Raw genomic sequence first — 12,983 nt, forward strand, 5'->3', positions numbered from 1 at the left:
ACACAGGAAAAGGACAATGTTGTCAAGGAGAAATCTGAGATTCAGGCTAGTAGACTAGAAGGGTTTGAGGTTCATGAGGAGGCGTTAGCAATTCTGGAAAGTGTGCAAATAGATAAGTCCCCTGGGCCGGATGGGATTTATCCTAGGATTCTCTGGGAAGCTAGGGAGGAGATTGCTGAGCCTTTGGCTTTGATCTTGAAGTCATCTTTGTCTACAGGAATAGTGTCAGAAGACTGGAGGAAAGCAAATGTTGTCCCCTTGTTCAAGAAGGGGAGTGGAGACAACCCTGGTAACTATAGACCAGTGAGCCTTACTTCCGTTGTGGGCAAAATCTTGGAAAGGTTTATAAGAGATAGGATGTATAATCATCTGGAAAGGAATAATTTGATATGGGATAGTCAACACGGTTTTGTGAAGTGTAGGTCGTGCCTCACAAACCATATTGAGTTCTTTGAGAAGGTGACCAAACAGGTGGATAAGGGTAAAGCAGTTGATGTGGTGCATGTGGATTTCAGTAAAGCGTTTGATAAGGTTCCCCACGGTAGGCTACTGCAGAAAATACAGAGGCATGGGATTCAGGGTGATTTAGCAGTTTGGATCAGAAATTGGCTAGTTGGAAGAAGACAAAGGGTGGTGGTTGGTGGGAAATGTTCAGACTGGAGTCCAGTTACTAGTGGTGTACCACAAGGATCTGTTTTGGGGCCACTGCTGTTTGTCATTTTTATAAATGACCTGGAGGAGGGCGTAGAAGGATGGGTGAGTAAATTTGCAGATGACACTAAAGTCGGTGGAGTTTTGGACAGTGCGGAAGGATGTTACAAGTTATAGAGGGACATAGATAAGCTGCAGCGCTGGGCTGAGAGATGGCAAAAGGAGTTTAATGCAGAAAAGTGTGAGGTGATTCATTTTGGAAGGAATAACAGGAAGACAGAGCACTGGGCTAATGGTAAGATTCTTGGCAGTGTGGATGAGCAGAGAGATCTCGGTGTCCATGCACATAGATCCCTGAAAGTTGCCACCCAGGTTGAGAGGGCTGTTAAGAAGGCGTACGGTGACTTCCGGTTGCGGTGATGCACTGCTAAGCCGCATGTTTCGGCAACTTCCGTTCTAACGGACTTGTGGGCTCTTTTCGGGAGACCCAACGGAAATTTTTTCAGACCAAACCCAGTGTGGGGTGAAGAAGGGAGGTGCCCCCCCCCCCCCCCCCCCCCCCGGGCGTGTATGGAAAAGACCAGTGGCAGTGGCCAGATTGCGAAGGATCCTTTGGAGCAGCGGCAGAGAAGAGAAGGAAGAAGCAAGATGTCGGCGGATGGAGCCCAGATGACATGGGGCCTGGACCAGCAGGAATTCCTCCAACGGTGTGTGGAGGAACTAAAGAAGGAGGTGCTGGCGCCGATGTTATTGGCAATCGATGGGCTGAAGGAAACACAAGGTCCAGGCGATAGAGCTCCGTGGAGTGAAGGCAAAGGCAGCCGAATATGAGGATGAGATACAGGGCCTGGTGGTAAAAACGGAGACACACGAGGCACTACACAAGAGGTGCATCAAAAGGCTGGAAGCCCTGGAGAACAGCTCGAGGAGGAAGAACCTCCGGATTCTAGGTCTCCCCGAAGGAACAGAGGGAGCTGACGTTGGGGTTTATGTGAGCACGATGCTCCATACGCTAATGGGAGCTGAGGCCTCATCGGGCCCCCTGGAGGTGGAAGGGGCTCACCGGGTCCTGGTGAGAAGACCAAAGGCGGGAGAACTACCAAGGGCGATAGTGGTCAGATTTCACCGCTTCACGGACAGAGAGGCTGTTTTGAGCTGGGCCAAGAAGGTACGGAGAAGCAGGTGGGAGAATGCAGTGGTACGAGTGTATCAGGACTGGAGCGCGGAGGTGGCGAGAAGGAGGGCGAGCTTCAATCGGGCCACCCCCCCAATCCGGCTGATCACGTGGAATGTGAGAGGCCTGAATGGGCCGATTAAGAGGGCCCGGGTGTTCGCGCACTTAAAAAGACTGAAGGCGGACGTAGTCATGCTTCAGGAGACGCATCTGAAGGTGGCGGATCAGGTTAGGTTAAGGAAAGGATGGGTGGGGCAGGTGCTCCACTCAGGGTTGGACGTGAAAAATAGGGGGGTGGCGATATTGGTGGGGAAACGGGTGTCGTTCGAGGCTGAGAATATAGTGGGGGATAACGTGGGTAGATATGTGATGGTGAGTGGTAGATTGCAGGGAAAGGAGGTCGTGCTGGTCAATGTATATGCCCCGAACTGGGATGACGTGGGATTTATGAAATGGATGCTGGGACGTATCCCGGACCTGGAGGTGGGAAGCCTGGTAATGGGGGGGGGGAAGAGAGGACCTTCAATACTGTGCTGGATCCAGGGCTAGACCGGTCTAGATCCAGGACCGGAAGAAGGCCGGCAGCGGCCAAGGTGCTTAGGGGGTTTATGAAACAAATGGGGGGAGTGGATCCGTGGAGATTTGCTAGGCCGTTGGCCAAAGAGTTCTCCTTTTTCTCCCATGTCCACAAGGTATACTCCCGAATAGATTTCTTTGTTCTCAGTAGGACACTGATCTCGAAGGTGGCAGGAACGGAGTACTCGGCCATAGCCGTTTCAGACCATGCCCCGCACTGGGTGGATCTGGAATTAGGAGAGGAGAGGGAGCAGCGCCCACTCTGGCGACTGGATGTGGGACTATTGGCGGATGAGGGGGGTCTGTGGAAGGGTGCGGGGATGTATTGAGAGATACCTAGAGGTCAATGACGATGGCGAGGTCCAGGTGGGGGTAGTATGGGATGCGCTGAAGACGGTGGAGAGCTGATCTCCATTAGAGCTCACAAGGAGAAACAAGAGGGCAAAGAAAGGGAGAGATTAGTGGGGGAGATTTTGAGGGTGGATAAAAGATATGCGGAGGCCCCGGACGAAGGACTATATATAGAGAGAGGCGAAGACTTCAGACGGAGTTTGACCTGACCACAGGAAAGGCAGAGGCACAGTGGAGGAAGGCACAGGGGATGAGATATGAGTATGGGGAAAAGGCGAGCCGGCTGCTGGCCCACCAACTTCGCAAGAGGATAGCGGCGAGAGAGATTGGGGGAGTTAGGGATGAAACGGGAACTACGGAGCGGAGAGCAGGGAAGGTAAATGAGGCGTTTAAGAACTTCTATGAGAGGCTATATAAGTCCCAACCCCCAGAGGGAAAAGAGGGAATGCAACAGTTTCTGGACCAACCAAGGTTCCCGAGGGTGGAGGAGCAGGACGTGGCAGGTCTGGGGGCGCCAATTGAGGTGGATGAGGTGACCAAAGGACTGGGGAACATGCAAGCAGGGAAGGCCCCGGGACCAGACGGGTTCCCGGTGGAATTCTACAGGAAATATGTGGATCTGTTGGCCCCGCTGCAGGCGAGAACCTTTAACGAGGCCAGAGAAGGGGGGATACTACCCCCGACAATGTCGGAGGCGACGATATCACTAATCCTGAAGCGGGATAAAGATCCGCTGCAATGTGGGTCATATAGGCCTATCTCACTCCTAAATGCAGACGCCAAGCTGCTGGCAAAAGTGCTGGCGACGAGGATAGAGGATTGTGTCCCGGGGGTGGTGCATGAAGACCAGACAGGGTTTGTAAAGGGGAGACAACTGAATGTCAACCTTCGACGGCTGCTGGGGGTGATAATGATGCCCCCCAGCGGAGGGGGAGGCAGAGATAGTGGTGGCGATGGATGCGGAGAAGGCATTCGATAGGGTAGAGTGGGAGTATTTATGGGAGGTGTTGAGGAGGTTTGGGTTCGGGGAGGGGTTTGTCAGATGGGTCAGACTCCTCTATGGGGCCCCAGTGGCAAGTGTAGCCACAAACCGGCAAAGATCGGAGTATTTTCGGCTACACGGGAACGAGGCAGGGGTGTCCCCTGTCCCCATTACTGTTCGCATTGGCAATTGAACCACTGGCCATAGCGTTGAGAGACACTAAGAAATGGAGGGGGGTGGTGAGAGGGGGGAGAGGAACATCGAGTGTCACTCTACGCAGATGACTTACTGCTATATGTTGCGGACCCTGTAGAGGGGATGACAGAGGTTATGCAGATATTGAGGGAGTTTGGAGATTTTTCGGGATACAGGCTAAATATGGGGAAGAGCGAGCTTTTTGTAATACACCCTGGGGACCAGGGAAGAGGAATAGACGCCCTGCCGTTAAGGAGAGTGGAAAGGAGCTTCCGATATCTGGGGATCCAGGTAGCTAGGAGCTGGGGAACTCTACACAGACTTAATCTGACGCGGCTGGTGGAGCAGATGGAGGAGGATTTTAAGAGGTGGGATATGCTGCCGCTCTCACTGGCGGGCAGAGTGCAGGCGGTAAAAATGATGGTTCTCCCGAGGTTTCTTGGCGTGTTCCAATGTCTCCCCATTCTGATCACAAAGGCCTTTTTCAAGAAAATGGACATGAGCATTATGAGCTTTGTGTGGGCAGGGAAGACCCCGAGGGTAAAGAGGGGGTTCCTGCAGCGTAGCAGGGACAGAGGGGGACTGGCGTTGCCAAGCCTGGACGACTACTACTGGGCCGCCAATGTGGCGATGGTTTGTAAGTGGGTGAGTGAGGGAGAGAGGGCGGCGTGGAAGAGGCTGGAGATGGCGTCCTGTAAAGGAACGAGCCTAAAGGCGCTGGTGACGGCGCCGCTGCCTCTCTCCCCGAAAAGGTATACCACAAACCCAGTGGTGGTGGCAACCTTAAGGATCTGGGGGCAATGGAGACGACACAGGGGGGTGACGGGTGCCTCGGTGTGGTCCCCAATCAGGAATAACCACAGGTTTGTCCCAGGAAGGATGGACGGAGGGTTCCAGAGCTGGCAACGAGCAGGAATTAGGAAACTGAGAGATTTGTTTATAGACGGGACGTTTGCGAGCCTGGGAGCGTTGGAGGAAAAGTATGAGTTGCCCCTGGGGAATATCTTTAGATATATGCAAGTGAGGGCGTTTACGAGGCCACAGGTGAGGGAATTTCCGCTGCTCCCGACACAGGGGATCCAGGATAGAGTGATTTCGGGGGTATGGGTCGGGGAGGGCAAAGTGTCCGAAATATATCAGGAGATGAGAGATGAGGGGGAGGCGCTGGTCGAGGAGCTGAAAGGAAAATGGGAAGAAGAACTGGGGGAGGAGATTGAGGAGGGGCTGTGGGTTGATGCCCTAAGTAGGGTAAATGCCTCTCCCTCGTGTGCCAGGCTTAGCCTGATACAATTTAAGGTTCTACACAGAGCACATATGATGGGAGCAAGACTGAGCAGGTTCTTCAGAGTGGAGGACAGGTGCGGGAGGTGCTTGGGAAGCCCGGCAAACCACACACACATGTTTTGGTCGTGTCCGGCACTGGATGAGTACTGGAGGGGAGTGGCAAAGGTGATCTCAAAGGTGGTGAAGGTCCGGGTCAAGCCAGGCTGGGGGTTAGCTATATTTGGGGTCGTGGAAGAGCCGGGCGTGCAGGAGGCAAAAGAGGCCGATATTCTGGCCTTTGCATCCCTGATAGCCCGGCGAAGGATTCTACTTATGTGAAAGGAAGCGAAACCCCCCGGCGTGGAGGCCTGGATAAACGATATGGCAGTGTTCATAAAACTGGAACGAATGAAATTTGTACTGAGAGGATCGGCTCAGGGGTTCTCCAGGCGGTGGCAACCGTTCCTTGACTATCTCGCGGAACGTTTAGGGAAAATAGATCTTCACCAGCAGCCCAGGAGGGAGGGTGGGGGGGGGGGGGGGGGTGGGAAGGGGGGGGGGGGGGAAGGGGGGTGTGGGGGGGGGGGGGAGGGAAGGGGGGTGGGGGTGGGGAGGGGGGTGGGGGGGGGGAGGGGGGTGGGGGGGGGGGGAGGGGGGTGGGGGGGGGGAGGGAAGGGGGGTGGGGGGGGGAGGGAAGGGGGGTGGGGGGGGGAGGGAAGGGGGGTGGGGGGGGGAGGGAAGGGGGGGGAGGGAAGGGGGGTGGGGGGGGGAGGGAAGGGGGGTGGGGGGGGGGAGGGAAGGGGGGTGGGGGGGGGGAGGGAAGGGGGGTGGGGGTGGGGGGGCGGGGAGGGAAGGGGGGGGAGGGAAGGGGGGTGGGGGGGGCACTATTTTTTGTTACTTTGTTAGTTCACCATATTATTTAAATAATGTTATTTATCAGTTACTGTACTATTTTTATGTTGATTTGTAAAATGGAAAATTTCTGTTTGAAAAGTTTAATAAAATATATTTTTTTTTAAAAAGAAGGCGTACGGTGTGTTCGCTTTTATTGGTAGAGGGATTGAGTTTTGGAGCCATGAAGTCATGTTGCAGCTGTACACAACTCTGGTGCGGCCGCTTTTGGAGTATTGCGTGCAGTTCTGGTCGCCGCATTATAGGAAGGATGTGGAAGCATTGGAAAGGGTGCAGAGGAGATTTACCAGAACGTTGCCTGGTATGGAGGGAAGATCTCATGAGGAAAGGCTGAGGGACTTGAGGCTGTTTTCGTTAGAGAGAAGAAGGTTAAGAGGTGACTTAATTGATGCATACAAGATGATCAGAGGATTGGATAGGGTGGACAGTGAGAGCCTTTTTCCTTGAATGGTGGTGTCTAGCACGAGGGGACATAGCTTTAAATTGAGGGGAGATAGATATAGGACAGATGTCAGAGGTAGGTTCTTTACTCAGAGAGTAGTAAGAGTGTGGAATGCCCTGCCTGCAAAAGTAGTGGACTCGCCAGCACTAAGGGCATTCAAACGGTCATTGGATAGACATATGGAGGATAAGGGAATAGTGTAGATGGGCTTTAGAGTGGTTTCACAGGTCGGTGCAACATCTAGGGCCGAAGGGCCTGTACTACACTGGAATGTTCTATGTTCTATGAATGTGCAAACTCCACATGGACAGTGACCCAGGGCCGGGATTCAAACCCGGGTCCTCAACGCTACAGGCGGTCTCTAAAGAGGATTCGACGATTGTGGCCACAATCTTTGCAATTTCCACTTTTGCTTCCCTTGAGAACCTTGGAAAGATCCCATCTGGACTTGGTGATTTTTCTGCTTTGAGTATGACCAACCTTATCCTGTCCAGTTTATGTACCACCCTACTTTGCTGTGACTTCTTTTTCTTCAGTGAGATGCAAAATATCTGATTTCATACCACAAACATGCTCCCTGCTTCACAGGGAGGACTTCATTTTGGTCCTTAAACAGTTCCATCCTTCCTTGGCTACCTGTTTCTTGTTTACAGGTCAGTGAAAGATGTCTGTGTTCCCCTTGCGTGTTAGCCCTCAGTTATTTTCATACATGGGGCGAAATTCTCCGGAAATGGCGCGATGTCCGCCGACTGGCGCCCAAAACGGCGCCAATCAGACGGGCATCGCGCCGCCCCAAAGGTGCGGAATGCTCCGCATCTTTGGGGGCCGAGCCCCAACATTGAGGGGCTAGGCCGACGCCGGAAGAATTTCCGCCCCGCCAGCTGGCGGAAACGGCCTTTGGTGCCCCGCCAGCTGGCGCGGAAATGACATCTCCGGGCAGCGCATGCGCGGGAGCGTCAGCGGCGGCTGACAGTTTCCCACGTATGCGCAGTGGAGGGAGTCTCTTCCACCTCCGCCATGGTGGAGACCGTGGCGGAGGCAGAAGGGAAGGAGTGCCCCCACGGCACAGTCCCGCCCGTGGATCGGTGGGCCCCGATCGCGGGCCAGGCCACCGTGGGGGCACCCCCCGGGGTCAGAGCGCCCCCGCCCCCCCCCCCCCCCCCCCCCCCCCCCCCCCAGGACCCCGGAGCCCGCCCACGCCGCCTTGGTCCTGCCGGTAAGGTAGGTGATTTAATTTACGCCGGCGGGACAGGCAATTTATCGGCGTGACTTCGGCCCATCCGGGCCGGAGAATCGAGCAGGGGGGGCCCGCCAAACGGCGCGGCGCGATTCCCGTCCCCGCCGAATATCCGGTGCCGGAGACTTCGGCAACCGGCGGGGGCGGGATTCACGCCAGCCCCCGGCGATTCTCCGGCCCGGCGGGGGGTCGGAGAATGTCGCCCATGTTCTTTGCTCAACACACTACCTTGTGCAGTTCCCCTTTGTTTTGTATTCAGTTTGTTTCTCAACTGAATTATAAACCCAATATTTATTAAGTGTTTTTCTATTTCATTTGTTATCTGAAGAGCTTCTAGTTTTGGATGCCCTTTCTTTCCCCTCGTGGGAATGTCTGATTTCTTGCCAAGCTTTAATTCCAATCTGCCTGAGCCAGATTAATTTTCAACTCTGAAAGTAATTCTCCTCTAGTTGTATTTTTCATTTGATTTTTTTCCCCTTTATCCTTTTCTGTAACTTCTCTAAACTGCTTTTCAAATGCTCCTTTGCACCATGTTTCCCCACAAGATCCAGCATTACTCCTGTCCTATTTACATAAGAACTAGGAACAGGAGTAGGCCATCTGGCCCCTCGAGCCTGCTCCGCCATTTAATGAGATCATGGCTGATCTTTGTGGACTCAGCTCCACTCTCTGGCCCGTACACCATATCCCCGAATCCCTTTATTCTTTAGAAAGGCATCCATCTTTTTCTTAAAAACGCTTAAAGAAGGAGCCTCAACTGCTTCACTGGGCAAGGAATTCCAGAGATTCACAACCTTTTGGGTGAAGAAGTTCCTCCTACACTCCGTCCTAAATCTACCTCCCCTTATTTTGAGGCTATGCCCCCTAGTTCTGCTTTCCCCGACCAGTGGAAACAACCTGCCCGCATCTATCCTATCTATTCCCTTCATAATTTTATATGTCTCAATAAGATCCCCCCGCATCCTTCTAAACTCCAATGAGTACAGTCCCAGTCTACTCAACCTCTCGTCATAATCTAATCCCCTCAACTCTGGGATCAACCTAGTGAATCTCCTCTGCACTCCCTCCAGTGCCAATATGTCCTTTCTCAGGTAAGGAGACCAAAGCTGAACACACTACTCCAGATGCGGCCTCACCAACACCCTATACAATTGCAGCATAACCTCACTAGTCTTGAACTCCATCCCTCTAGCAATGAAAGACAAAACTCGATTAGCCTTCTTAATCACCTGTTGCACCTGCACACCAACTTTTTGCGACTCGTGCACCAGCACACCCAGGTCCCTCTGCACAGCAGCATGTTTTAACATCTTACCGTTTAAATAATAATCCATTCTGCTGTTATTCCCCCCAAAATGGATAGCCTCACACTTGGCAGCATTGAATTCCATCTGCCCGACCCTAGCCCATTCACCTAACCTATCCAAATCCTTCTGCAGACTTCCGGTATCCTCTGCACCTTTTGCTTTACCACTCATCTTAGTGTCGTCTGCAAACTTTGCCACGTTGCACTTGGTCCCCAACTCCAAATCGTCTATGTAAATTGTGAACAACTGCGGGCCCAACACTGATCCTTGAGGGACCCCACTAGTTACAGGTTGCCAACCAGAGGAACACCCATTTATTCCCACTCTCTGCTTTCTGTTAGTCAACCAATCCTCTACCCATGCTGCCACTTTACCCTCAATGCCATGCATCTTTAGTTTATGCAGCAACCTTTTGTGTGGCATCTTGTCAAAAGCTTTCTGGGAAAGCTGTCTGGGAACATTCAGATCGAGAGCTTTCGCACACATTTCAGAAATTACTTCACTTTGCTCTTGAAAGGTTTACGTCCCATATCTATGTCTGATAATATTCAATGCAAATGGTGGAATTGAATGAAATTCTGAAGTATAATAAATAACTGGATGATGCATATGTGACTATCTTTATATAATCTAATTTAAAAGTTAGAAATTCTCAACTTTACCTCAGGCTAAATGTATTCTTCCATACTTGTGCATTTTTATTTAGTGGGAATTATGAGAATTAATGGTTGGAGGTGATTGTCAAATTCTTGGAACATTTGGCTGCCAAATTGAGTTAGTTTGGCAAAAAACATAATTGTCTCCCTTGAGGTTAGTAACAGTGTTACTAAACGGTCTGTTTGGTTTCGACTGGACAGTACTTTAAAAATATGCATATAATCACTGCATTATTCACGGCTCGCATCAAGTCGATGCAATGCCAGCATTACTTAAAATGTCTACATTTCAGAGCCGAATATGGGCACTTAGTACAGGTATTGCTTCTCGCACCAGATTTTCTTTTTAGTGTCTATATTTTTACATCAAACTGGAACTACTTTGAATATTTTTATCTTTTTGAGTGGTTGTTTAGATTTTTTTTCTAAGCCTGATAAATAACTGAAAAGTTCTGTCTTTCATATTGGAGCTATCCTGGATTGTGAACTTTCACTCTGATCCTCTTTGGGGTATATTTTCAATATGGCAGCCAAACGCTTTCTGATAGATTCAGAGGTACGCTTCTGGTATTCCATAATCCTGAAATAAGACTTTATGAACGTTAATCACTAAATGAGTGATAGATGATGCTTTTGCTGTTTTCTGTAGTCAAATTGGTGATGCTATTGGCCTGAATTCTATCTGTTCTGGCTGACCTATCTTTTTGTTATTGCCTTGTTTCAGGTCTCACCCTTTTTCTCAGTCCTTTAGGTAAGATAAATGTATAGCCTTTCCTGGGGCACAGACTCCAATCTGACATGAGCCTTTTGTATTCCTAAAATGGCGATTAAAAATTTTTTTTTTTTCTTCACCTTTGGCTCTTGCTTTTCTAAATTCAAGTTTAAGGACACATTCTCACAATAACTCCAGCTTTGATCTGAAGTTTTGATTTCACAATGTTGCAGTTAGTACAAAATTAGTCTGAGTTTGATTTGGAGCCTGACCCAACACCAGAATATAGAAATAGGCTATTTGGGCCCTAGGGCCTGTTCTACCATTCAGTCAGATCATGATCTCTACCTTAGGGGGGGGGGGGGGGGTGGAATTGCAGAATTTCACCCAGGAGAGGAAATAGTTCCTCGGTATCTACCCTACCAAATCATTGTGTCATTTTAAAAATCACATTGATCACCTCTGAACCATTTAAATTTGAAGGACTACTTAATAGTCTGTCCGAATAAGATTTCCTGGAGGAAATAGTCTCGCGCAACTTTCACTCACCGCGGTACAAAATCAAAACAGCTTTGTGCTAATGTTTTGTCGTAAGAATGTATCATTAATTATTTCCCCTCCTAGATACATTACTTGTCTAATTTGAACTGATTCTTAAGACACCAGGTTGAGGCCAGATGATTCTAACCGATTTGGGAGTCAGCAGGCCAGTTTACTGTGCAATGCTCATGTGCAGAGACCTGGAAACTAATCATGTTACCCATACAGTCGAGATTGGGCATGTCATGGGGAACATAATGAAGGGGAGAAAATTGTGGTCTTTTTTGAATATTGGTTATCTTTATCTTAGTTAACATAGGTTTCAGACATTAATACTATTCTTGCCATAAAAGGAAATTAATTCTAATATTTTATTTTAAAAGCTTCAAAGTGTGAAGAATTAACTTGTTCATACGAGTTACAGGTTTTTCTTTATGTAGCTTTTGATCTTGTATTTGTAAAATTACTGTTAGAAATGTTTGCTGTCATGAAAAGGTGATGTATACTTGTTCATAGTTTGATAACTGCCCACTGGGCAATTATTTATTTTTATAACTTGGGCTATTTGTTCGTTTCTTAATGCTTCCAAGTAGCAGCTACTCCATCCGCCATTCAATAAGCATGCCTGCTATGAGGTAATGTATGACTATATTAACTTGATCAGAGTCTTTTTTTCCTTTTCTTTTTAGTTGCTGCATTGCTGGTAATGCCTACCTCTTTAATTACCCAAAAGTGCAGCATTTTGTTTTGTTGCAAGTTTTGTCTTGTATACTTCCAAGTTTAGCGACATCATTCCTCATGTTTTACCATAATTATATAGTTTTATATTTCATATTAAATGTAGTTATTTAGTTTACTAGTTGACATGTACTTGTTGATCTATCAACAACTGAGATTTAAATACAGTTGGTTTACTTATCATTCAAAAACTTCTATTTTTGATTTCAGGGAATCGCCTACCTTTAAGTCATTTGAAGAAAGCGTTGGAAATCTAAAGGTATGAAATGAAAGCAATATCTACCAGCCAAATGTTTCAATTTTGCCTTCTAATTGTAGAGCATATCAGTTGCATTCGGAACAGGAGCAGGCCACTCGGCCTTTCGAGCCTGCACCACCATTCAATAAGAAAATGACTGACCTGACTCTAACTCCTGTTTACCCCCTTGTTTATCTACCTCTGCCTTCAAAACAAGACTCTGCTTTCACAGCCTTTAGAGGAAGGGTGTTCCAAAGGCACGGACTTCTCAGAGAAAAAAAATGCTTCTGTCTTAAATGGGCGACTCCTTTAAAATTAAACAGTGAACCCTAGTTCTAGATTCTCCCACAAGAGGAAAATCCTCTCCACTTCAACCCGATCAAGACCCCTCGAGATCTTGTGGCTTTCAATCAAGTCACCTCTTACTCTTCTAAAATCCAGAAGATACAAGCCTAGCCTGCCCATTCTTTCCTTTACAGATAATCTGCCCATTTCTGATATTAATTTAGTAAACCTTCTCTGAACCGCTTGTAATGCAGTTTACGTCTTTCCTTAAATAAGGGTGATGTGGAGATGCCGGCGTTGGACTGGGGTGAGCACAGTACGAAGTCTTACAACACCAGGTTAAAGTCCAACAGGTTTGTTTCGATGTCACTAGCTCCGAAAGCTAGTGACATCGAAACAAACCTGTTGGACTTTAACCTGGTGTTGTAAGACTTCGTACTTAAATAAGGAAACCACCCCTTGACATTCAGCAAGGTTTCAGCTGTGACAAAAGGTATATTTCAACAAGGTGAAATGAGCCTCTCTATTTTCATGGTTTATTCCCAACTCGGAACTGATCATTGTAAAGGGTTTGTGCGAGTAAACGGTGAGCTTCAATAATGGTCAGGAGTATCCTCACTAAAAAGTACCCTTGCCAGGGCTATGTGACCGCATAAATCAAATTCCATTTTATTTTTTCTTAAAATTTAAAGTACTCAATTCTTTTTTCCAATTAAGGAGCCGA

The 12,983-nt window shown here is 48.9% G+C and overlaps 1 protein-coding gene across 12 annotated transcripts in view; it reads left to right on the forward strand.

Moving 5' to 3' along the window:
* The window catches only part of LOC140428448 (tumor protein D54-like), a 115,723-nt gene that overhangs the window by 76,736 nt on the left and 26,004 nt on the right, over positions 1 to 12,983 (forward strand). For 3 of the 12 annotated variants that reach the window (XM_072514912.1, XM_072514917.1, XM_072514915.1), the window contains 3 exons: positions 10,471 to 10,497; positions 11,589 to 11,633; positions 11,947 to 11,995. In XM_072514912.1, the coding sequence (XP_072371013.1) occupies positions 10,471 to 10,497; positions 11,589 to 11,633; positions 11,947 to 11,995 (121 nt within the window). The remainder of the gene's footprint in view (positions 1 to 10,470; positions 10,498 to 11,588; positions 11,634 to 11,946; positions 11,996 to 12,983) is intronic. The other 9 variants (XM_072514919.1, XM_072514923.1, XM_072514924.1 and 6 more) reach the window with 4 other exon arrangements.

This window comes from Scyliorhinus torazame, chromosome 8 (genome assembly GCF_047496885.1).
Source record: "Scyliorhinus torazame isolate Kashiwa2021f chromosome 8, sScyTor2.1, whole genome shotgun sequence".
NCBI lineage: Eukaryota > Metazoa > Chordata > Chondrichthyes > Carcharhiniformes > Scyliorhinidae > Scyliorhinus > Scyliorhinus torazame.